The 25558-nt window shown below is 40.4% G+C and overlaps 3 protein-coding genes and 1 pseudogene across 3 annotated transcripts; 3 read left to right on the forward strand and 1 right to left on the reverse strand.

The window, feature by feature from the left end:
- Positions 1-803: 803 nt before the first annotated feature.
- LOC149407405 (uncharacterized) lies at positions 804-1554 on the forward strand (annotated as a pseudogene).
- A 1091-nt stretch (positions 1555-2645) lies between these two features.
- LOC149407406 (uncharacterized) lies at positions 2646-5647 on the forward strand. The gene is made up of 2 exons (XM_089613511.1): positions 2646-4870; positions 5137-5647. Exon 1 carries the CDS (start codon positions 2697-2699, stop codon positions 4848-4850), a length of 2154 nt encoding a protein of 717 aa, XP_089469637.1. The 5' UTR covers positions 2646-2696; the 3' UTR covers positions 4851-4870; positions 5137-5647.
- Positions 5648-15760: 10113 nt separating this feature from the next.
- Positions 15761-19667, forward strand: LOC149407407 (uncharacterized). The gene has a single exon (XM_089613522.1). It carries the CDS (start codon positions 15763-15765, stop codon positions 19333-19335), a length of 3573 nt encoding a protein of 1190 aa, XP_089469648.1. The 5' UTR covers positions 15761-15762; the 3' UTR covers positions 19336-19667.
- LOC149407408 (Protein kinase superfamily protein) lies at positions 19595-24052 on the reverse strand. Its single transcript, XM_089613532.1, has 19 exons — positions 23981-24052; positions 23788-23854; positions 22919-23478; positions 22702-22845; positions 22492-22617; positions 22337-22424; positions 22159-22252; positions 21981-22074; positions 21808-21862; positions 21626-21717; positions 21365-21535; positions 21159-21215; positions 20953-21036; positions 20780-20864; positions 20629-20690; positions 20483-20554; positions 20256-20360; positions 19863-20004; positions 19595-19784 (listed from the first exon to the last, which is right to left on the reverse strand). Exons 3-19 carry the CDS (start codon positions 23468-23470, stop codon positions 19711-19713), a joined length of 2097 nt encoding a protein of 698 aa, XP_089469658.1. The 5' UTR covers positions 23471-23478; positions 23788-23854; positions 23981-24052; the 3' UTR covers positions 19595-19710.
- Positions 24053-25558: the final 1506 nt, after the last annotated feature.

Raw genomic sequence — 25558 nt, forward strand, 5'->3', positions numbered from 1 at the left:
ACATCTTGTCTCTGAGCATTATCAGAAACAAACAAATAGATCTGAACCATTGAATTTTAGATCTAAAATCTAACCGTTCAATTTCTGTCACATCTTGTCTCTGAGCATTATCAGAAACAAACAAATAGATCCGGACCATTGAATTTTAGATCTAAAATCTAGCCGTTCAATTTCTGTCACATCTTGTCTCTGAACATTATCAGAAATAAACAAATAGATCCGGACCATTGAATTTTAGATATAAAATCTAGCCGTTCAATTTCTGTCACATCTTGTCTCTTAGCATTATCAGAAACAAACATCTAGCCGTTGCATTTCTAAAATCTAGCCGTTCAATTTCTATAAATAAGACTTACTCCTCAACCTATTTCCTCACAAATTCATTCTTCACCTCATTTCTTCAAACATGACTTCAAGTCGCAGTTCTTCATACTCTGTTCAAGAAGATATACTCTTGTGTCAAACCTATATTGATATTTCTCAAAACCCAATCATAGGGATTTCCCAAAAAAAAAAGATCAATTTTGGGCAAGAATTAAAACAGATATCACTCAAATGGAATCCAAAAAGTTAGACTAAGAAGATCTTTAGAAACTAGAATGGCAACCATTCTTTCTGCTGTTTCAAAACTAAGGGGATGTATTAACCAGATTGAAAATAAGAATCCCAGCGGTGCTTCGGAACAAGACATTGTAAGTATTTATTTTGTCGATAAATGTATACATTATATTTATTTTTTATTTGTACTAACTAACTTTTTATCATCATTCTTTTATCAATATGTAATAGTTAACTCAAGCAAGATGTTATTGGTAGAGGATGCCAAATACAAAAGAGGCTTCAAATTCGACCATGTGTGACCTATTCTTAAGGGAATTGAGAAATTTGCTGGCACTACTACAAATTTGGTTTTCTGATGCGTATGACTATCAGGTGCGACTAGTCGCACCTAAAAATCGCAACTAAATGACTTTCGGGTGCGACTAGTCGCACCAGATTGTCAACCCGAAGTGTTAAAAATTTCGCTAAATTTTTTTTTTGTACTAGTGTGGTAACAACTCAAATACCGAGTCCCTGGGTCTTAACCATCCGTCATCGTCATCATTTTCTATCGGGTCACCTGCAACCCCCCGTATGAATTCATTTGATCTTAACATGAACGATCAAGAAGGCACTTGCAATTTATCTGGAAGACCAATAGGTGTAAAAAAAGCAAAGAAACAACAAAAAGATGCTGAAGAATTAAAAAAAAAAGATGGACAAAAATGAGAGTCTTGTCCGAACTATTAAAGATTCTAATATTGATAGAATTGAAGTTCAGAGACAAAAAAAAATGAACTTCGAAAGAAAAAGATTGAGCTAGCTCAAATGAAAGAAGAGAATAAAATTTTATTCATGAATTTGGATACTATATCCGACCCAAATATGCGTGAATTTCTAGTAAAAGAAAAAGAAAAAATTATGCAAAAAAGAGCACAGACGAACCAATATGAAGAACAAGGAGAATGTTCTGAATATTTTGGATCTCAATATCGAGCATCTAATTATCAATAAAATCAAGCTCAAGAAGATCAATCTCAGGGAAATCAAGCTCATGAAGATCAAACTCATGGAGATCAAGCTCAAGGAGATCAAAATCAAGATTACACCCAATATTATAATTATCTTGACGGAACTGGAAATAATTTTCCCCGTTATTAAATTGTGTTTTAAGTTTTTACTACGTCTTTTAAAATTATGTTATTGTTTTTAGTTTTCATTTTATTTTATGTGTTTAATTTAAACTTTGTTACCTATATTTAAATTTTCATGTTTTAATTGAACTTTGTTTTGATATTTTTGTAGTCAATTGATGAGTTTTTGTGTTTTATAAACATTTATAAGGTTAATATATGTATATATGAAAAAAAAAACATTTGAATTTAATATGTTAATTTAAAAAAAAAAAACAATACCGTGTTGTACCGTGGCTGTTTAAATCACCAAATTTGGTGTTGGCTATCACGTGTGATTGGAGCAGTTTTTACGCCATATTTGGCGTTATGGCGTGGGGTTGGAGACGCCCTAACCATTTTAATCACAAATCAAACTTTCTTCTCTCTCAAACTCTCAAATCCTCTCCAATTCTCTACAAATATTTCTCTACAACAATCTTTTCATATAAATTTTATACTTAATTTTTTTTTAAATTTTCATTACATAATTAAGTTTATATTCTAATTTTTGTTATATAGTTAATTTTTAAAGTTTTTTTTATTACATAATTAAGTATATATTCTAATTTTTGTTAAATTTTTTTTATTACATAATTAAATTTACTATTAAATTTGATTTTTTTATATTTTTTTTAATTCTTTGTTGGAAGTTAATGGAAATATGAATTTCTATTAAGTTTAACGGAAATTCCATTTCCAATAAACAATGGAAGGCACCAAAATACCTAATGGAAATACCATTTCCAATAAGCAATGGAATGTGGCTTATTGGAAATTAAATAGCCGGGATGAAATTTATTGACAGCTATTCTAACTTAAATTCCAGGTAGGAGTAGTTTGACAAATTATCACAATGTCGTTTATCATTATTGAATGATTGAATTTTTAACATTATAATGTCGTTTTACAAATCTAAACCCCTCTGTACTATTCTTCTCCTCCGTCAAAACCTCCAAGTTTTCGACACAACCACCAGCGGCCATGTGGAGGCTCATACAGAGCATAAACCCAAATCGTCTTCTTCGAAGAAACTCCATCAACAATGGAACCTCCGTTCACGCCTTTTTCTCGTCGCAGAAACTCGACCCCGTTCAACGAATCACCGACATTCTCGCTCAAAACCACAACTGGATACCTCCCATGGAGTCCTCGGACATCCCGAAGAACCTCAACCCAACCATAGTCCGGTCCGTAATCAGGAAAAACTGCGATTCAGCGCCCAAAAAGCTCGTCAGCTTCTTCGCGTGGTCCCAGACCAAAGCGGGTAATAAACTCAAAGACATAGACCTGTATTCCTTTCTCTTCGCTTCGCTTTGCTACTCCGGCTCTCTCGCTCACGCGTGTAGCGCGATCGAGAAGATGATAGAGGCTTGGGATTCTCCGATCGACGTAACGAACTCCGTGTTCAAGTCTTTCAGAGAATTAGGGAATTACATTAGTCCTCAGGTCTTCGAGGTGTTGATCGACGGATACAGGAATTTAGGGCTTCTCGCCGAAGCCAGTGAGGTGTTTCTCTACCTGGGAAGCTCGAAGAACAAGAAGAAGTTCAGACCCACCGCGCTGTGGTGCAATTTGCTGCTGAGAGACCTCTTGAAAGCCGATAAGCTCGAAACTTTCTGGAAGATCTGCGATCGGATGTCGGAGATGGAGATCGATTTCAGCCCGCAGATGTACACCACCATCATCAATGCTCATTTCCGGTCGGGAAGATCCGATATCGCCAAGAGGGTCTTCTCCGAAATGGAAGCCAAGGGTTGTAAGCCCAATTTGGCTACATTCAACGTGGTGATCGGCGGTCTCTGTTCCTCCGGGCTGGTCGACGAGGTGTTAGAGACCAAGAGAGAGATGATCGAGAAGGGGTTTTCTCCGGATAAACAAACTTTTTTGCATCTCATCTTTTGTTTTGCCAAGAAGGGTAGATTCAAGGAGGTTATCGAGCTGAAGGACGAGATGGTCGGTCGAGGCTTCCCAGTCGATCTCGACGTGTATAGGTCTCTGATCAGCGGGGTTTGCAAGGCGGGGAACCAGATGGGCGGAGCTAGGGAGATTCTCGAGGAGATGGTCCGCAGAGGAATCAAGCCCGATTCGAAGATCTACATCTCGATGATCGAGGGCTATTCGTGGGACGGGGACGTGGTCGGGGCTTTCTCGGTCTTTGACGAGATGAAGAGGAAGGGCTTGAAGCCCTCGGTCGAGGCATACGCAGCACTGATCAAAGCCCTAAACGCCCTCGGAAACTTCCAAGGGGTCGATGGCTTGCTCGAGGACATGGCCTCGCTCGGGTCGAGGCCGGACCGCGCGATCTACAACAACGTGATCGCTGCTTCCCTGAAGGCGAGCAAACCCAAACGAGCGAAAAGGGTACTGAAAGACATGGCCGAGAAAGGGGTTTCGCCCGATGTTTTCATATACAACTCTCTAATCGCGGGGTTTTGCGCGATTAGGGATTTCGAAGCAGCTAGGGCTTACCTGGACGAGATGTTGGCTCGGAAAATGCGGCCGAACGAGCACACGTACCAGGCTTTCGTCCGCGGCTACGTCAACGTCGGAGACACTGACACGGCGTACGAATATATGGACGAGATGATGGCTTGTCGCCTCGTTCCCAACGAGTCCATCTACAAGGCCTTGATCCACAAGCACATCAGTCACGATAGCCTCGAACAGGCTTTCGTGGCCTTCAGGCGTCTGCTCGCCTCTCGGGCCATCCCTGAGGCCCAAAGCTACGAGCTTTTCATCGATTGCCTCTCGTCGAACGGGAAAACGGAAGAGGCCATTCAGGTCCTATCGGAGCTGTACGAGAAGAAAGGACCGGCTCCGTTCGTTTACCATTATAACCCTATAATCGCCGGTCTTTGCAGTCGGGGCGACCCGGACGAGGCTGCTCGGCTCCATGAGGAGATGTGCGAGAAGGGCGTGAGTTCCGACATCACGACTTACAATTCTTTGATTCGCGGGTTTTGCGATGCGGGGGATCTTGGAAGGGCGCAGGAGTTTTTTCGGTGCATCTTTGATAAGGGTTTGACTCCGAACAGTGACACTTACATGTTGATGATAAAGGGTTACGAAGAATCTAGAAATACGGCCGAGGCGTTGAAGCTGCGGGATGAGATGGCGCTGAATGGCTTCCCATAAGATTAAGCCATTAATATCTTGTAACAATCTCGAAACCTCAATTTTTTTGTTTTTGGTAACACATTTTATTTATAGCTCAAGGTTTTATTTATTTATTTATTTTCTCAAACAATCATGTTTCAGAAAGCTAGGAATTTTCACTTGCAACATTTTTTTGCGGTGTTGGAATGTTTTTTTTTTTTTTTGAAGCTTCAAATATCTGATAAGTATTCTGAAATGTGTTCAATAATAAGGTATATTATTAACAAGTGTTCAGCATCTCTTAGGTTTAAATGTTGGTTTGTAGGGCGTGTCGGGGATAGACTCCAATCCTTGCCTCTCTTGCTAAACGGAAGATCGTGGAAGGTGTTCGCTGCCCTATGTGTCAAACGGAAGCTGAAACGATAAAACATGCGTTCTGGGAATGTTTGATCTCCCGGAGAAGAATACGAGAAGAAAGCGGGTCTGGAGTTGCGGCGGTTAGTGTCGACGCAGCAACTAAGGGTAACAGAGGGTGTTGGCTTCTCAAGTCTCGTTCGATCCGATTGTTCCTCGGTGGTTACGGCTTGCGCACTCAAAGAGAAACTCCGCTCATATCTTGGAACGATTGTCGACAATATTGCCAGGTTGGTGCCTTTATTAATTCCTAAGAATTTGTTTTTATTCCCACCCTGGTCTTGTAATGTTGTGGTGCATAATCTTGCAAAAGAAGCTCTTGTAAATGAGTCGGATGATGCACCACTATGAGCCATGGAAGAGGTTGTATTTGACCAGAGTGGAGGAATAAAAGTTCATGGGTTGATCCCAGTTTTTTTTTCTGTAGTATTTGTGGATAAAATTATCATGCAAGTATTTTAATTAGTCAGTAGTCTTGCGATATATCAGAACACGCAGGTGTACCTTTCGTTTGCAAGTAGTAAACATTCATAAATGTTGAATCCACGAAAACTAAATTAATCACTCTACAACTATTGCAGTGCTTTGGATTAAATCCTAAAAAAAATACTATTGTAGTGCTTTGGATTGAATCCACGATATAAGAGATTGACTGGTTTATAAAATAAAAGAGAAATTCAGATGTCATTTTTTTGTAACACAAATACCCTTATAACGCATGGAATTCTTTTCTCTTGAAACTCACGGTCGAAACCCATTCTCTGTTCTTCACATGGAAACCGCTGACGAACTCTCCGAGCCGTCTCCACCGAGCCACCACCGTGTACTCTCTCTGTGCTGACGAGACATGCTGATCCTGTGGAACTCCCCGATGACCCACGACCAAGGTGGTTGTTCGGTTTTTCGGTGAGCTTATGTAGGTCACAATGGTTATTCTGTCTTGTACTACACATTTGTTTTTGACGAATTAGAGGATGTTGGTTTTGCCGACGCTGGAGAAAGTGAGGAGTTTGGGGAAGATTGATGTATGAAGTGATGGCGGCGACGCTGGGATTGGCGGTTTTGGCTCCGGCGGGGTTTTATTTTATGTTTGTAGTTCATTGGGATATTTCTAGCGAGAGGGTATTTGGGTTCAGATGATGAACTAATTGTATTTTATATATTTATTCACTGTGACCGAAATGGCATATCTCAGAGTTTTGCTCTCTTCGGTATTTATTGGTCACTGTTAAAGAGTCGTCAAAGCATTACCAATAATACAAGCTAACAGGCTCGAAATTAAAGCCTGTGTTGTTATGAACGACGTGCGAGGTTGTTCAGTCGTTCCTCACTGCCACCGCATGGAATCGCTGCAAAATGCTTCATTTCAAACATCATCGGCGGCATAACTCGTGCGATGGGCGTTCCTCGCGCGACCATGGAGTTTGTACTATTTCGATTCAGGGGTTCCTCGTGCGACGACGAGGTTTGTACAATTCCATGGCAGCGTTCCTCGTGTGATGACGGGGTCTGTATGATTCCAAAGGCAGCGTGTGATGACAAGTTTTTTTGTATGATTTTGGCGGGGCGTTCCTCGTGCAACGCTGTGATACGTGCAATTCTGAAGGCGACATTTCTCCTACAACGACATCGTCCTTCTGCCACATCTCGATCGTGGTTTTCTTTTAATGAAAAGAAAATAAGAGAAATAGAATTAAAGATGGATATTAAATGATAACTATAAAAAGGTCTTCTATTCTCTCTCCTCAACCAAACCCTATTTTTTTTCTCTTCTTCTCTCAGTTTCTCACCCAAAATGATCGGTGAAAACGATTTTTATCTCTCACCACCCCCGTAGTCCTTCCAGAAAGCTTTTTCCGATCTGATCTGTGCCGGTTCCCGGCTCAGATCCGATCCCACGCGCCGCCACTCTCCCCACGCGCCCGGGCCTCCGTCGCGCGTGTACCCCACGCGCCGCCACCGTGTATTTTTTCAGGTTTCTTTCGGCTCCCTCTGCTCCGTCCTCGTCTTCTGGTCATCCCGTGAGCAGAGTTTTTGGCAAAAAAGAAGTTTTATCTCCGGGTAAAAAAAAAAAAAAGCCTGCTTAAAAAAAAAAAAAATATGCTTCATCCCGCTGCTCTCATCCTTCGTTTCCGTTAACTCTAACCTGGAAGCCCGATCATGGTTGTTATAAGGGACAACGTTTACGTAGATTTTTACGAGATAGAAGATAAGCGTTTTTCGGTGTCTCTCGGAAGGGACGGCGGAACCGTTCGTCTTTTGGAGGATAGAAGAAATTTCTCTTTCAGTTTGCTTCTGAGTAGGGTTGCTGCTTGTCGGTTGGTCGGGATCGTGGAAGAATGTATGGATTTTGTTTCGGAGGTCAGATTTTGGAGGAGGTATGTCGGAAATGGTTTTTCTTTAATTGTGGATGTTATGGTCAACAAGAGAGGTTCTTGTTTGAGGCTATTGAAGGTGGCCCAAGGAGAAGGCAGGATGATTCTAATCCCTGAGGGCTCTCGGAGAAATGGTTGGACAGGTTTCGCGAGGATTCTGAGTTCGACTCTTAAAAAATGGTCAACAGATGTGTCTTTCAACAAGGGTCAACGCTGCGAGGTCAACAAGGAAGTCAATCAGGAAGTCAGTTTTGCAGAGGCAGTGCTTGGCCAGAAAAGAATCGGGAAGGAAGCTCAGCCCGAGCAGTCTTTCGCCCCTCACTCTCCTCGGGAAGATTGGGGGTTCGCAGGAAGTGTTCGCAGGAAGTGTTTGGGGATTAACGAGCCCGATCATTCTTTTAACCTTTATGGCTGCAATCTGGGATCGAAGAGCGAGGACTTTCTTTCACAGACGGGTGACCAAATCGCACTTCTCCACTTCAACGAATGTGCTCAGATCTTAGTTCCCCTAGACCGCGGGCATGGGCTGATTTCGGAGCCGGCTTCAGCTCGCGAGGATGCGGTCGAATCGTTGGATGGTGTGGCGGCTCTTTCCGGTTATGATCTTGAGCATGGGCTGCGTTCAGAGTCGGTTTCAAATCGTGCTGATACGTGCGAGGCTTTGGATGGCTTGGCGGCTCTTTTCGATTACGATCTTGAGCATGGGCTGCTTTCGGAGTCGGCTTCAATCCGGGATGATACGTTCGAGGCTTTGGATGGCGTGGCGGCTCTTTTCTACAGCAGCGAGGAAGATGATAACTCTTTCGTCCTAGATTCCGAGTCTCGAAAGTCTGATGGGATAGAGCAAGGCGTCGTAGATCGGGTGGTATATGCTCCCGTTAAGCGAATGGACAAGGTTGAGAAGGTCTTTTCTGCTCAGAGAAAGGTTAAGAAGATCGATTTGGATAAAAGAGATCTTCGAAAAATTGCCTATTTAATCAGAGTTCGGAAACCAAAGTTCATGAGGATTCGTTCTGGATTTTTATGAAGTATTCTCATGGCTTGAGAGGAGTTTTGGAGGATGTCTATGGTTTTCGTGGATCTCGTTTTGGGGTTTTGTTTCTTATCGGAGCAGTCAGCGGGTTTAGAGTTTTTGCGTCTCTAGGAAGTTCTTCTCAGATAGGCTCATAGGTGTTTCAGTGTTTAAGTCGAGAAATGTCCCTTTGTTCTGTTTACTTTTTTGGAGTTTTTATCGGGTTTTTCTCGAACAACCACTCTTGTAATTGGCATTTGCAAGATCTTAATATAAAGGTGTTCTCGTTTCAAAAAAAAAAAAAAATTAAAGATGTGTGAGATATTCTAAAACTATGCTTGCAAGGTTATTTAAAATTTGTTCAATTTTACACCTAAAAGCTTAGTAAGAGCTAGTAAAGAAAATGACGCTTTTATATGATTTTCTAAGGTTAAAAATGGCTCAAAAACGACGATTTTCAGTTGCTGAAGCTTGCTAGTTGCTGTCCATGTTGCGCAGTTCTAGTTTGAACTGATTTTCACACATAAACATGATTTGGAAAACCCATAGAAAACTATATCTGATGCCGCAAAGAAATAATAAAATTGTTCCACTTATAATATCAAATTCATGTACACGCAAATTATTCAATTAGGGTGATTTTAAAAACTCTCTCTATTCCAAACAGAGCTTTCTAGATCTAGGGTTTCTTACACCTCCCTCAGCCGCCGCTCCCCCCCGGAGCCGCCGGACTTTTGCCCTGGTCCGACCAGCGGTGAAGCTCCGGCCGGGGGGAGGCCCATCTTTTACCTTTGCTTTTAGCTTATCCGTTTTCCCTCCAATGGCTTTTCTCTTCCCTTGCCTTCCTCCCCTTTTGGTATTCTCCGGTGAGCTCCGTCGGAGCCTGCACTTCTTGTCTTTTATTTCAGGTCGGCATGGTGGTTCTCCTTCAGATCTTGGGCAGGTTGACGTCGTCCTTTGCGTGTGGACCTCGGCCGTGAGATCCATACCATTCGGAGGAGGTTGCAACCGCGGCACTGCTGTGGAGCTTTTCTCAGTGGTTGTGGACCCCAGAGACCTATGCTCTGTTTTGTTTTCCGGCGGCGCCGTGTGGGTGGTGGTGGTTTGTATGGGGCTGAGCGGGGATAATTTGGATGTTTACCTGTTTTTTCGTGTGTTTAGTTTGTTAAATCTTGTTGTCACTGGTTTATTTTCCTGTCTTTCCGTGAGAGGGTATTATGCTTGTTTTATTTTGGTTTGTTTTGGACTCGGATTAGCCGTAGTCTCATCTCCCGTAGTGGATTTCCTGTTAGGTTTTTATCTATGCAGGTTGAAGAGCCACCCTATTCGTGGTTATTGGACCGAGTTTGGTTGGATTTTTCCATCGCCAATCTTTGGGTTTTTTAACGAGCCTCTTGTGTGCTCCATTGGTGCTTGTAATTCTTCCCGTTGTCGGAAGTTTGCACATATTGTACGTTTACTGGAATTTAGTGTTAGATTCACCTCGACTTAGGTCTTGGTAATCCATGTACTATGGAAAATCCGTACTATTAAAAAAAAAATTATCAAATTCATGTAGAAGATGACACTACCTTTCTTGTTTTGCTCTAACTTGTCCCAAAACCTCCAAATCATCATGTAATTTCTCATTTAAGCTCCAAATATTTGTTGCTCACTAGAAATATGAAAAAAAAAACTGATCAAAGAACATCAAAACACTTGCGAAATTGCTTAGTTATAAACTTGAAAAATACTTGATAAGCGGGTATAAAACGCACTTATGAAGTGTCCTCCTCAAACTTAACTATTACTTGTCCTCAAGCAACAATAAAAAGGGAGATGAACGATTTTAGTACTAAAAAAGAGGGGCATTTCCACTTTTGTGCATTTTTCAAAAAAAGATCTAAGACTAAATGAAGAAAGATATTTTTTTTTCCTAATCTACCCTTATCTCAATTAACATATTTTTCTTTTCTTTTATAATTTTTTTACCTAATCCAAAAAAAGCCCTAACCAATCAAAATATATATTTATTCTCTCTCTCTCTCTCTCTCTCTCTCTCTCTCTCTCATTTATCTCTCTTTCTCAACTTATTTTTTTCACCCGTGCTCTTTCTCTCTCTCACTTCGGCAGTGACCACTTCCAAGCTCCGACCAAGCTCCGCAACGAGCTCTCTCCCACCTCTGCAGCAAGCTCCGACCTTTCTCTTCCGGTAAATTTCTTTATTTATTTTTTGCGTAGGCATTAAGTCTGGGTGGTTCTTGTTCGAGTTGTTCAAACAGACGTATGTTTTTGTTAGTTGAATGATGTCCCGAAATCCGTAAGATTTGTTAGGGATTAAGTCTGAAAATCACTAAACAGATACGGGTTTCCGTTGAAGATTTCGTGACTATGTTGTCACAAAGTAGGGTCTTCGTGACAACAAGGTCACATAATCTTCAACAAAAACCCATATTTGGTTAAAGATTTCGTGACAATACTTTCACGAAAATATATTTTCGAGACCATGTTATCACGAAACCTTCGATTGAAACCCAAATTTTGTCTGAAGAATTTGTGACAATATTGTCAAGAAACCAAGATGTCGTGATAAAATATTCTTGTTATACCCTTCGAGTCACTTATTAACCCTGAGTTCAATTGAATCTCTTATTTGAGAAAGATCCACTTATTATGAAAGTGTCGAAAATCAATCGATTATGGATTCAAGTGTTAAGTGATCGAACATTTACTCTCTTTCAGGAATTGTAGTAAATGAGGATCCAACGATACAATAACAATTTACCATGATCACACTATAAAAAACACAAAAAAATAGAAGTCAACACAAACTAGAAACTAAAAATAAATTAAAACCAGAACAAACGTGCACCAAAATCCCGAAAATAAAATAAATCCGCCTCAAAGTTTCACAATGCTTAGAATTTAAGGACAAGAAATGAAGATTACCTTACAGGGACGCCTTAATGTGCATATGAGCTATCGCCTTTTCTTTTGCACTAATGTCAGTTTTCTTAATTACAAAAAATAAATTTAAGAATGAAAATTAAAAGGAAAATGAAATTAAAATGCTTGCCTTGCCTACCAAGAGCCCTATAGTTTTTGTTAATAGCTTGACATGTTACCTTTCATCCATTTTCACGTCGTGACTACTCTTAGGGCAACCATTCCGACTTGATCGTTCATCATGGTGGAGTGTTTTGCTTCCTTAAAATTTTCACATTTTCAATTTTGGTATCAATTGGAAGAAGAATGGTGACACCGTTTTTTCACATCCACCTACTAAAACAAAATAATACAAAAATAATTAATAAATCCGGATAAATGAGTCTCTAAATTATGTCCTGCGATTTATTAGTAAAACAATCTCCTATGTATACTTTGAATTGGAAAAAGATAGAATTCAGAGTTGAAGTTTTGAATCTTAAATGGATATTATTTTATTATATTTTTATTTTAAACAGTGATCAAGTTTGTTTTCCAGATATCTCATTTATGCATCATATTGTCCAATAATGTACATGATAATCTTGGACGTAACCACAAATTATAATGTAAAAAGATTACCAATCAACTGTTCTAAAGTGCTTGCCGCACCTTGGACACAAGCAATATTTGTTGTGGTGGCTGGTGCGGTGGACGATGAGGTCCACCTAAGAAGGCAAGGTGAGACCACAAAAGTAACATTTAAGATTTAAACGTTCCGTCCTGTTGATTCTCTCATGCTCACGTTTTTCTTCAGCGCTTTGTCTTCCTTCTTCCTGAGCTTACCATTATGTCCGAAGAAGGCGGAGAAGGTGACATCTTTGAATCCATGATCGTTGTAATTTTTAGATGGGTAGACCTATGTCAATTATGCTTCTTGCTCAAGAACACAATTGCATAGAGTAATAATGGTTTGAAAAAGCAATAATAAATATCTGCAAATGATTGAAAATGAGACTTTATAGAGATGTAATAGAACTATGATTCTAAGATTCAAGTATTTTTGAAGCCAATAATTCAAACTAAGAGTTATGATACCTTTTATATGCATTGGAACTCATAACTCTTTGATTCCTTTCAAATGCGGGACAATTTTACATATAATTTGTTGCTAAAAGTCAACAATGATTTCAAGTACTCAAGCCAACGTGCTATTCAAAATCTGAATTGGATTCTCTAATTTTAGGATGGGGCAATTCTCTACCGTGAACATGGAGTGACACTTCCTTATATGCTCGTGTATTTTTAGCAACTCTGATTTACGCCCCTGATTAATGCAAAAAGGTCGCTACTACCAATTCAAATGGTACACCATTTGATAAAAATAAAATGAGTTCCCCGAAAATCTTCTATTGGTAAAGCAACTTTTCGATCCCATACGTAGAGCTTGATTCCCAATCATGATTTAGTGGTTAGGGGCTTCGTGCGATGACATGCTTCTCCCCGTGTCATCGGCTTGTGAACAACTTTACATATGCAACACCCCTTATCAAGTGATGGCTTGAGCTCACTAATCCCAATCCAACCACATGATTCATGACCAGCTTCATTCTCTCTGGTTTGGAAAAAAGTAAAAAAAAAAAAAAAAATTCATTGTGTTCATCTGACAACATGGAGACCGACTTGTGCTATTGAAATAATTACCAATACAAACAAGCCCCGTTTGTTAAGAAAACATATACAATTACCATTTTTTTCTTCTTCTTAAATCATAGTTTTATACTCATAAAATTAGTCTTTTTATTAGAAAAATATACGAAATTCTTTCAAAGAATAAGATTTTTTTTAATTGAGGAACACACTCTATGTGGAAATAAATACAACTTAAGACACATGCTAAAATATGAGTGACAAAGTCCACAAATCGCGAACAAAGTTCAACGAAACATAGTTTGATTAAGAGAATAAAACCTTACATTTAAGATTGTTTGGCCAAAAGGTTGGGTGTCTAGTAGCTTGGATAGCTTGCAAACAACTTGATTTGATGAATTTTTACGGTCTTCGCTATCCAACCAAGTGCCTCCAAAATCACAATAGCTTTCACCACTGTTGAGGAGTGAACTCTGAACTGACTCCCACAGTCAAGCTCTACCACTTTACCCTACTGAGTTCAACGAAAAAAGTACCAAAACCATATTTCAACTCATTTTCAAATAGGAGACCATCAGTTATTTGTCTTCAAGAACTCTTGTATTTACCTCAGTCTAGTGTAGTAGTGTGGTAACGCCAAGAAAAACAGCCTTATTTGCATTTGTCCACTTGTCTCAAATCTAGCTCTCCAAATTGCCCAACATACATAAATAAGCTTAACCCGACAACCTAAAAAAATTAAACTCAAATGATTTGTTAATTCAACTTCAAATACCTGATGGAACGCCCCATTGTTGTATCAATCAAGCTAAGCCAAACAGCTTTTCATGAAATAATAACAGACATTTCAGAAACGTAGATTAAAAAAATCACATTGTTTGGGTGAGCATCACGTTTGTTGGTAAGTATACCATCACGACTCTCCGCATCAAGTTCTTAGTTTTTGAAGGAGCTTTTACCTTCGACAATTGCCGCCAAAAGATATAGTTTTCCTCAACTTTGCATCTTCCTTCCCGTTTTTGAATAAGTTATTGTAGGCACTCTTAACCAAAAACCATCCATATATATATATATTGTAACCATTGCTAACCGTTTTGTGAAGAGAATCCATTAAGAGGAATTTGGATGATGATATTGCAGTCTCTCTCATCATAAAAACCCTTACAAGATTCCCGTCCCAACTATGCTCCACTTCCTTGAAGGCATTGCAAACCTTTATCGCTTCCATATATGGTGAGACGTAGGGATTAATCGAGTCTAGCAGCCACAAGTGTTCATGGACCGACACATCTCTTCATGGGCCAACTCAAAACAATCACCTTCTTTGCCATGTATAGTTACGATTTGAACCAAGACCGGCTCTCAAAAATGACCTAGAGATAATCCGTGCCTTGAAAATTTGACCAACAAGTAAGTTGTATCGAGTTAAAATGTGTCGACTCTGCTCTCCAAGGATATCAATGTTAAATTCATGAAGATATAGAAAACCCATGTCTCATCCCCGTTTGTGACGGGATAGTCCATCCCAATGGACTCATAAATTCTCCATCGCTTTACTCGTAGAATTAGCCTGATTATTTGCTTGTCAGGAACTATTTGTAATAATAAACTTGATAGTTGTATCTGTAAAGCCTAGTCGTAAGCTTTTAGGTACAATTATCGATCACAATTTTTTTTTTCTATTATAAAAGACTTTCACATGCGAGTTCCATAAATAAGAATTGATGATAAAAAAATTGAATGATTAAAATATTTATCGACATAAATATATACAATAGATAGGGACTCTTCCACTGTAAAAAAAAAAAAAAAAAATTAAAATGACAATTTTTCTGTATATTAACTTTCTAATTTTTTTTGTAGCATTTTGGTCCAGGCCTCTCATTAGTCATTATTATGTGTTGTATTGTTATATAGGTTGCGTTTGGTTGACATTAAAAAGCCATGTTTTTGTTTTTAGAAAAAACTAAACTGCTTATCCGGTGTTTGACAAAACTGTTTTTACAAAAAACTTTAAAATCGATTTTAGATTTTGTACATGCGATGGAAAATCTAGGATTCTTAGCTTTTGGAAAAAGTGTTTTTAAGTTTGCTATATAAATTACTGTAATATCATCGTACAAAATGTTTCTAAGTCATCTGTACTTTGCTCATGATAATATTTTAAATTCTATCTCCCCTCGTAAACTGTGAGGATTTTTGTATCATTATACATAATTTTTTTTTCTCTATCTCATTTTTTTTTCCTATCTAAGAGTGAAACTTGTTCAAAAATAATTTGTGCATTTTATTGAAATGTCGTTGGCTGTTGAAGTACATAGTAATTTGTCTTGTTACGTTATTCATATATATGCATATGAATAAACATATTAATAATTATTATTTAATTTTTAATAATATCTATTTTAGTCTTTTTAGTATAATATATTTATTTTACCAAACGTTAAATCAGTTTTTATTATCAGCAACAAACCATTTTATCAATTGTTTGTCACTTTGAAAAAAAACATTTTTAGAATTTTTATTTTTATTTTTTTTATTATTTTTTTATTTATATATATATTTTTTTAAAAACAAAGCTATATACCGTTTGGTTATGGTCTCACTCTTAAACCCTTTTCTTCTTCTTCTTCTAAACCCCCACTTTGAACGCAGTAAACAACGAACCATGTGGAGTTTCATACGCCAAACCCCAAGTCTCATTCTTCCACGGAATATCGTCAACAATGGTGTATATCGGCACAGCTTTTGCTCAGCTCAAACCCTCGACCCGGTTCAACGAATCACCGAAATCCTCACCCACAACAACAATTGGTCGCGTCTCTTGGATTCCTCAAACATCCCGAACAGCCTCACCCCGGAAATCGTTCGGTCAGTGATCAGCCAAAACTGCGCTTCCGAGCCCAAAAGGCTCATCAATTTCTTCCTCTGGTCCCAGACCCAGACCAAACCGGGTAATAATAATAATAATGACAATAACCTCAAAGACCTAGACTTGTATTCCTTTCTAATCGTTTCGCTTTGCAATTCGGGTTCTCTGGTTCCCGCTCGTAGCGTCATCGATCGGATGATAGAGGCTTGGAAGTCTCCGCTTGATGTTCTGAGCTCTGTGGTTGAGTCTTATAATGGATTCGATTCTGGGTCGAGAAGACCTGTTGTGTTCGATATGTTGGTCGATCGGTATTTGCATATGGGTCTGCGCCGTGAAGCCGGTGAGGTTTTCTTAGGCCTGAATAGGGTTGATGAGTTCACGCCCAGTCTGGTGTTGTGCATAAATGTGCTTGGCGTCTTGTTAAAGGCCGACGAGTTTGGATTGTTTTGGAAGGTCTGCGATAGGATGTCGGAGTTGAAGATCGAATTCGATTCACGCGCGTATTTGAAAGTGATCTCAGCCCATTTCAAGAGCGGGAACGTCGAGGCTGGGAAGAGGGTTCTCTCGGAAATGGACGACAAGGGTATCAGCCCTAGTCTCCTCGCGTACAATACGGTTATTTACGGTCTTTGTCGAGCGGGGATTTTCGACGATGCGCTCGAGACGAAGAGCTTGATGGTTCAAAAGGGTTTGGTTCCGAACAGATCCACTTACGAGACTCTCGTCACCGGTTTCGTCATCGGGAGGAGATTTGAAGATGCGAAACGGGTTTTGGTCGAAATGGCTGAAGCGGGTTTTAAGCCGGATTACGTGTCTTGCAACATGGTCGTTGAAGGGTTTGTGAAGATGGGGAAATCGGAAGAGTCTTCTGAGGTCCGCGATTGGATGTCGGAATTGAAGATCGAGCCTGATTCGCGTGCGTTTTTGAACGCGATCGCAGCCCATTTCAAGAACGGTAACGTCCATGCTGCGAAGAGGGTTCTCTCGGAAATGGACGAGAAGGGTATTAGCCCTAATGTCCTCTCGTACAATTCGGTTATCCACGGTCTCTGCCGCCACGGGCTTTTCGATGATGTGCTCGAGACGATGAGATCGATGGTTCAAAAGGGTTTGGTTCCGGACAAATCAACGTACGAGACTCTCGTCACCGGATTCGCCGTCAAGATGAGAGTCGAAGACGCAAAACGGATTTTGTTCGAAATGGTCGAAGCGGGTTTGAAGCCAGATTACGAGCCCTGCAACGCGGTCGTCGAAGGGTTTGTGAAGATGGGGAAATTGAAAGAGGCTTTCCAGGTCAAGGACGAGATGGTCCGGCTAGGCTTACCGGTGGGTCTGAAGATCTACAACTTACTCGCCAAGGGGTTATCTAAGTCCCCCATGAATCCAACGGTCAAGTTCAGAGAGCTCTTAGATGAAATGAACCGTGCAGGAATCACGCCCAACTTGAGCATTCATCTCGCGCTGCTCGATGTTCATTGCAAGGCCATGGACATGGATGAGGCGTTCAAGACGTTCAATCAGATCAGGATGAAATTCCCTCCGTCGGAGGCGTCGTACGGGATGATGATCCGCGGGCAGTGCACCCTCGGAAACATCGAAAAGGCTCGTCTTTTACTCGAACAATCCGTTCGGAGCGGGTTGAAGCCGAACCCTATGTTCTACACTCCTCTCGTCTCGGCTTATCTGAGGAAAGGCGAGCTCGAAGAAGCGGAGAAGGTTTTAGACACGATGACGGAACTCGGAGCCCCTCCCGATGTGTACTTGTATACTTCTTTCATATACGGTCTCTCCAAAGCCGGTAAGTTTGAAGCCGCGAACGAGTACTTTGATAGAATGTTGGCCCAAGGCCTTAAACCGGATAAATCCACCTACGAAGCTTGTGTCCAAATGTATTGCATGGCCGGAGATTTGAAGAAGGCCGACTCGTATTTCAATCGAATTTTGGATCTCCGTCTCGTCCCCAACGAGAAGACTTACAGAGCCTTGGTCGACGGCCACTGCAAGGAAGGGAATCTAGAGCCGGCCTTTTCGGCTTTCGCTCGCATGATCGAATCGAGAACCCGCCCGGAGTATCCGACCCACGGCGTTATCATCGACGCGCTTTCGATGACCGGGAATATGAAAGAAGCGATGCGGGTATTCTCGGAGTTTCGCGAAAAGGGTTCGATCCCGGACGCGAAGATTTACAATTCCCTCATCGTCGGTTTCTGCAGAGACGCCAGTATGGGTCGGGCCATGGAGGTTCTCGGGGAAATGCTCGCGCAGGGCATGACCCCGTACGTCGCAACTTACGAGATCTTGATCGAAGAGCAGTGCAGAGCGGGAGATATCGAAAAAGCTCGGAGCTTGTTTCGCGGGATCTCCGAAAAGTATTCGACTCTTACGGGACCGACTTGCATCAAGATAATCGACTGTTACTGCAAATACGGGTTCGCGGCCGAGGCTTTCGAGCTCCTGGACGAGATGCCCGAGTGGGTCCACGGGACGCTTCTAGAAGCTTGTTGTAAATACGGGAAGATGGACGAGGCGAGGCCTGTTCTTCGGGAAATGCTGGCCAAAGGGCTGGCGAGCACGAAGTTCTTCAACGCGGTGATAAAAGGGATGTTGGAGAGGAAGAGGATTCAAGACGCGAACCGTCTCTTGGAAGAGATGTTCGAGAACAAAATCTGGCCCGACCGCGAGACCTACTCGACCATGATCAACCACCACTGCGGGGCCCGGAACATGGACGAGGCAAAGCGGCTCTTCCTCGAGATGCGACGCGTGAAAGTGGAAGACTGCGGACTGGGCGCCGAGATTTTCACCTCGCTCCTCCGCGGCTACGAGGCAACTGGAGAGACCTTCGAGGTTTTCGCTCTCTTCGAGGAGATGGTTTCGATGGGGGTCGAGCCCGACGAGAGCGCCTACGGTGTCGTGATCGGGGCTCACTGCAGGGACGGGAACGTATCGGAGGCTTTGAGGCTGAGAGAGGAGATGTCGGAGAGAGGCTTTTCGATGAGCTTCTCCGCTAATAATGATCTCGTTCGAGCTCTGTGTAAGAGAGATGAGTTCTCGCGGGCGTTTGACTTGATTGACGAGATAGGAGAATCGGGATCGGATCTCGATCCGGCTCTGTGTGGCCTTGTGGCTCGTGGGTTTCAGAGTAACAGTGATACGGAAAAGTCCGCGGAGGTTTTGAGAAGTGCGGTTAGATTTGGGTGGGTTTCTAGCGATGTGACCTTAAAAGAATTGATAGGTGGGAATCTTGCTGCTCAAGGTTCTGGGGACTCCAATAATCTCATGAAACAAGTAGCCTAGGATTATTGCTTTATCATTGTTGTTTTGCCATTTGGTAAATTATTTTTGTATTTTACTGATAATTAATTACCAGAGAGAATTGTTCAAAAATTTAGCCAATTTTTGGGGACTGTTTAATTCCTTACATACGTAAAATGTAACTTTGCAGTAAATAACTGCTCTAGCGACTTTAACTGTCGTTTTGTATATTGTTCATGATACATGTGATTTGTGTAGTATAACCAACATGTATTGTATTTGAAGTGTGTGTATGTATGAGTTTGCATACATGAGAGTCATACATATGCAAAAGTACACGATCAATGTAGTTTTTTATTACTATTTTTTTTTTTTTACAAAAAAATGATTTTGATTTGTGCAGAGAGCATAGTCGTATCAAATCATTTTCTCAAACTTCTCTAGTTTCTTTATCCTTTGCATCGACCTTGCTAACAACGCAAATAATACACCTGCACAACCACAACAAACCTTTAGATAATCAGAATTTCCAAACGCTTTTATTTTTTAGTTTGTTTTTTATTTTTTACCCGCGCCAACGAACGATCCATTTGCAAAAACTTGATTTCCTTGACTGCTGAGAGTGACACCAAGGTTGAGCAAAGTTCCTCCAATGACCGTGTACAATGTCGCCATTTGTAGTATCGCCGCTTTTCGAGCTGCTCTTTCTGACTGCAAAAAAAAAAAAAAAAAAAAAAAAAAAGGCAAAGTACAAATTTTAAAAAAAAAAAGATGTTCTCTTAAGAGTTTGGTGACACGAATGGGTTTGGTCGGGCCCGAATATGACAAATCATATCATCACGGGACATAACTGTGGGTTTGCCGGATTTCTTTCCAGTGTTTCGTCACTTTCCACGTAAACATGTGTACTTTGTTACACTTTGAGTATTGAAGAATATGATATGGTAAAAGCGCGAGCGTACCTCGAGGACACGGACGCGGAGTTTCAAATCCCCGGTTTCTAGTTGTTTCACAAACTCTTCTATCCGCTGAACTCGGTACGGCATTGACATGGTGTAGCTTCTCGCCTGACAATACAAAAAAAAAAAAAAAAAAAAAAAAAAAAAAACATAGACAGAAGAAGAGAAAGTGAATCAGAATGCGAAAATAGGATCTCGAAAAAAAGTCGGATAAAAACAAGGTTGTGTACATCATCAGCTTGTTTCCTTATCTCCTGCACGAGCTGTGTCCCAGACCGCCTCTGTTTCAAATCCAGAAGCTCCTGTTTCGTGGTTCATGATCATGCCGTGTCAATATTATTTCATGATCAGAAGAAAGAAAGAGAAGAAATTGTACTTGGGCATATGGCGCGGCAATCTTTACGAAGGAAAAATCTGGGTCGAGAATGTATCCGATACCTGAATTTTACAGAGCCGTTGAATGAGATTTAGAAATTAAAAAAAAAAAAATTCGGTAATGGATATGGCGAGAGAGCGGTTGAGAGAACCTTCGAGGGTCGAAAATGCCCTCAAGACGAAAGTAAACGTCGACGGGAATCGAAATGGCTGATCTTGCGCTATCGCAAACAAGTCCTATCCATAACAAAGAGATCCAAAATCAGTTCTGAAATGCATATTTGTTTTCCGAATTTGAAAACAGCATCAGAGAAACTTTGCATACCTCGCCAATTGCAGCCAAAGTCTGTTGTTGGTCTGGTGTCTGGCTTAACAAGTTGTCCAAAAAGAATTGCACGGATCTTCGTACCTGAAATATTAAATACATATATATATATATATATATATATATATATATATATATATATGAATAATTAAAAAAAAAAAAGAGCGATGACGCAAATGAAATGGTTTACCAGCTCGTTTACGTACCGATGAGATATCTCCAGTTGGCTGAAGTGCCCCGAGATCTATTAGACTTTGGACCACCTGTGAGAGAGGGCCATATAAAGCAAGAATTACACAAAGATATAACTTGCATTCATCTGGAAACTGGTTTGTAATTCTAGCAACGAAATCACCAATGAATAGTAAAAAAATATCAGAACTTGATGTGATATATAAAAAGACAGACATACCTTCTTAGAGTCTTTTTCATAGACGGCATAAAAAAGGTCAAGCAATCGCTCTCTAGTGAAAGTCTTGATATCTCCCATCATACCGAAATCATAGTAGATGATCGCTTCGTCGGTATCGATGGCGAGATTCCCGGGATGTGGATCGGCATGGAAAAATCCAGTTTTCAATATCTGGATACTCAATTGGATAGTTATAGTCATTTCCTTGTTACGATGCTACTCCAAACAAAGAGAAAAAAAAAAAAGTAAAATCTGAATGACCTGAATCAAGTACGCTTCGATCGCGTGCGATGAAATTTTGGAACGACTATAACCTCGTGAATCGAGCACGTCCAACTGGTTTATCTTAACCCCTGTCACCGTCGATGAAGTTTATGATATGATTAAGAAAGCTAAATACTTTTCTAGACGAAAGAGAGACCCTTTCAGGCAAAGATCAAAACCTGGTACATACTCCAAGGTCAGGACTTTCATGGCAGTGTAATCCCAGAACACCAACTATAACCGGAAATAAAAAATTATTTAGAGACCTCGAACATAGCAAACGTTTAGAAAAGAAAAAACCCGAAAAGATCGGTATATCAATCATCTAATGCAATATAGGAAGAAAACATACAGGTACTCGGACCCACTTTATATTCCGAAAATCGCGGCGAAACCTATCGGCATTTTTCCCTTCGTTTATGTAATCGATCTCTTGATACAGAATCCTGCAACCAAAGCAACTGAGTAAATCCTATATAGCCTTAAAATATATATATATGAGAAACATTTTTTGTTGATTGATAACATACGTAGAACATTCTTGATAGATACCGATCCAGTCTTTTGACGGACCGCCGAATGTTTCACTCCTCTGAAAATACTCGGCAATCAGCCTCAGATTGTCTGCACAAAAGTTCGAAAAAAAAATATTTCAAACGTCGATAACAAGATGCCAAATGAAGCAGCCATATGAACTAGATATCTTACTGAGATCAATGTCGAAAAGCTTCTTGAGACCAGGTCTCTGTACTTTTATGACGACTTTCTCTCCGTTGTGTAGGATAGCACGATGAACCTGAAAATGCAAGCCAGTCAGTACTTAATCAGGTGTATCTATCCAAAAATTAAGCTCGATAGAACACCTGGCCGAGACTCGCTGCAGCAATTGGTTGGTCTTCAAATTCCTTGAACAACACGTTCACGGGAGCTCCGAGTTCTTTCTCGATGAAGCGTTTGGCTTTCTCGGGCGAGAAGGCTGGGACTTGGTCCTGGGTCAAATTCAACACAAATCAACTCGAATATCGTGTATAGAATAGAATCACGGGAAAAAGTAAAAAGAAAAAACTTTATACCTGCAATTTGGCAAGCTCATCCACGAACTCGCGGGGAAATAGATCGGACCTCGTCGAAGATAACTGTCCGAGCTTAATAAATGTCGGACCGAGTTGGAGCACACGCTCTCGAACCCACGAGGCGGTCTTTTTCCTTCTTTTGCTCTGATCAATACAAAAATAATGTTATACAAAAAGAAAGAAGACTAAAGAACTAGCTTGAACAGTGAAAACTGACCTGTTTTTCTTCGTCGAACCCGCCCAAGTACGCCCACTTAGCGTTGTCGAACAAGACACGCACGCGCAAAGAGAGCACGAAAGACCAAACGTCGATACTCCTCTGCACCGAGTTGTAGTTCTCGTTGGCCCAACCGAAGCCTTCGTCCGAGGGCAAAATCTTCAGCCCAGGCAACGGAGGAAGTTCTTCTGCGGAGGCTTTTCTGGTCCTCGAAGCAGGGTTGACTTTCACCAGACTAGCTCCGTTGGCGTTGGCGTTGGCATAGCCGTTGACTTTCTTCGGTCTCTCTGACGGGGCTCTATTCCTCGCCACATCGCTGGTCGGGACCATCTTCACCGCTCGCCCATTGACCCCGAGTTTGGGCTGTGGTTCGGACTGTCGCATTTGGACTTGTTGGAGCCTCTGGTTCTGAGTTTGAGCACATGTTGCTGACGTGGAATTCGGGAATTTCTGGATCGAGATCGACCCCGAGAAACCAAGGTTCTCTTGACATATCAACTCCGACTTGTTGCAACAAGAAAAGCCTCTACTTGTAGCCAGTACTGATGCCATTTTCAGACCTTAGAGAGAAACAAAAAAAAAAAAAAAGACTTCATACAAACACTTAATTCGAGTGTGAATCCACTAATTGAAGCTTCACGAGTTTCTTTATAATTGAATTAGTTTTATTTTACTGTTCATTCCTAAAGCAATTTCAAGACGTCCTTTCAATGTTCATAATCACGCTTATCAAGAACCACTGAAGCTCATGAAACCACTAAAAAAAACTGCGAAGAGTCGAAATTCATTGATCAAACTCAACGGAAAAACAATCCCGCCAAAAAAAAAAAGTGGTCAAATGAAACAACGAATCAATCAAAGACACTCACTTGGTCGGCAAGCTTGAAGATTTCAGGCCACCCCCAAATACTGAGGGACTGTGAGAACGAATTGAATCTGGAGAGTCAAAATTTAGACTGAATATTATAATAAACACATGGGAAGGAATGACGTGTAAAAATAAAATGGTATAACGTGAAGGAAATGAAGAGAACTCGTATATCGTATGTGTTCTTTGTCTACCTGGCAATCGTTTCTATATCATTGGAAAATGACAAAACAGAGAAACTGTATAATATTGTTTTACACCGTGAGTATATATAAATATATGTGTGACCGGTGTGAGTGAGGTTCAAGCTTGACCACTCGCTCAGTCCTTAATGGTAGATTTTTTGGGGCTCTAAAATAGACTCAACTTGGCTTTGTATTGGCACTTGGTAACAAGCAAAGCGATATATAGCTTCATTCTTCAAGCCTCTTTCATTGGTTGCTTTCTCTCCTATTATTTTACGTGTGGATTTTCCTTTTAGTTTATAGCGACATTTTTTTCCTAAATGTCTTAAGGATTTTTTTTAAGGTGATTTCAAACACTGCTGAAATTATGGAGTCTCATGTGTATTGATCGATGTTCCAAATGTTGTTCAACAACTTTCCTAAAGTTTAAACGTCGAAAAACTTTGAAGATGGAAACTATATTTCTTGTTGATAGAGAGAGGAAGCATTATATTTCAATATGTGATATTAATCTGTGCCACAGAATGTAAGAAAATAAACCACTACTAGTTGGTCTACGTGGAACCCATATAACTCAGTCATTTAAATAAGAAAAAAAACTACATCAACTAGCCAAATAACAATCTTCAATTAAATTCGATCCCGGCGGCCGCAATGCCCACATTTAATTATTTCTGGGGTGTGTTTGTATGGTTCTAGAAATAGATATTTATATCAAATAATTGGCTGCTTAAGCCACGGAATGTGTAGCAATTTATTTTTAGCCAACCTTTCGTTAATTTCCTGTAAATAGCCATATTGCTTACGTGGCAGCTTATTAAATAAATTAGGTTTACATTTTTGCTCTTATTTAATTCGGTAGATTGAATTAATTAGGCAGTTTTTTTTTTCAAATTTCGAAATTAAATAAATAAGGCAGTTTTTTTTAAATTTTTTTTTAAGGAAACCGATTAGGAAAGTAGTTATAGGTACCGGTTGACCTTAGGCAATCAATTTCTATTTTTGTGGCAAAATATAATATTCAATCTGCAAAATATTCCTCATTTATTGACTTTATTCTGGAAAACAATTCAAATATTACAATTACGATATTCAGTTGGCCGTCAAAATATTTTAGAACGTCCAAAATATTTACAGAATTTTTTCCAGTTTTTATTTACACGAATATACTGTAAATATGCTTCTTATTTACAATGAATATACTGTAAATATGTTTTGTATTTACAATGAATATACTGTAAATATGTTTTGTATTTACAATGAATATACTGTAAATATGCTTCTTATTTACACGAATATACTGTAAATATGTTTGAACAAAAAAAAAACTGTTCTTCGCGGTGTAGCAGATCGGGACATTGGACGCAGATCGCGGAGAGGAGGACGAAGTGACGCTTTGACGGCGGTGGTGACGTGGTGGTGGTCGTGATTATTAGTGGTGGTCGTGATTATTAGTGGTGGCGGCGGCCTGAAGGAGGTGCTGCCTCTCGCGGAGCTTGGAGGCGGGGAGAACCATTTCACACGCACGCACGGCCAGAACCAATTATGGCTGTGAAATCAACTCTCCGATGCTCTCTGCGTCGTTTC

This window comes from Urtica dioica, chromosome 1 (genome assembly GCF_054948205.1).
Source record: "Urtica dioica subsp. dioica isolate 48M chromosome 1, U.dioica_male_clone48M_v1_H2, whole genome shotgun sequence".
Classification (NCBI taxonomy): domain Eukaryota; kingdom Viridiplantae; phylum Streptophyta; class Magnoliopsida; order Rosales; family Urticaceae; genus Urtica; species Urtica dioica.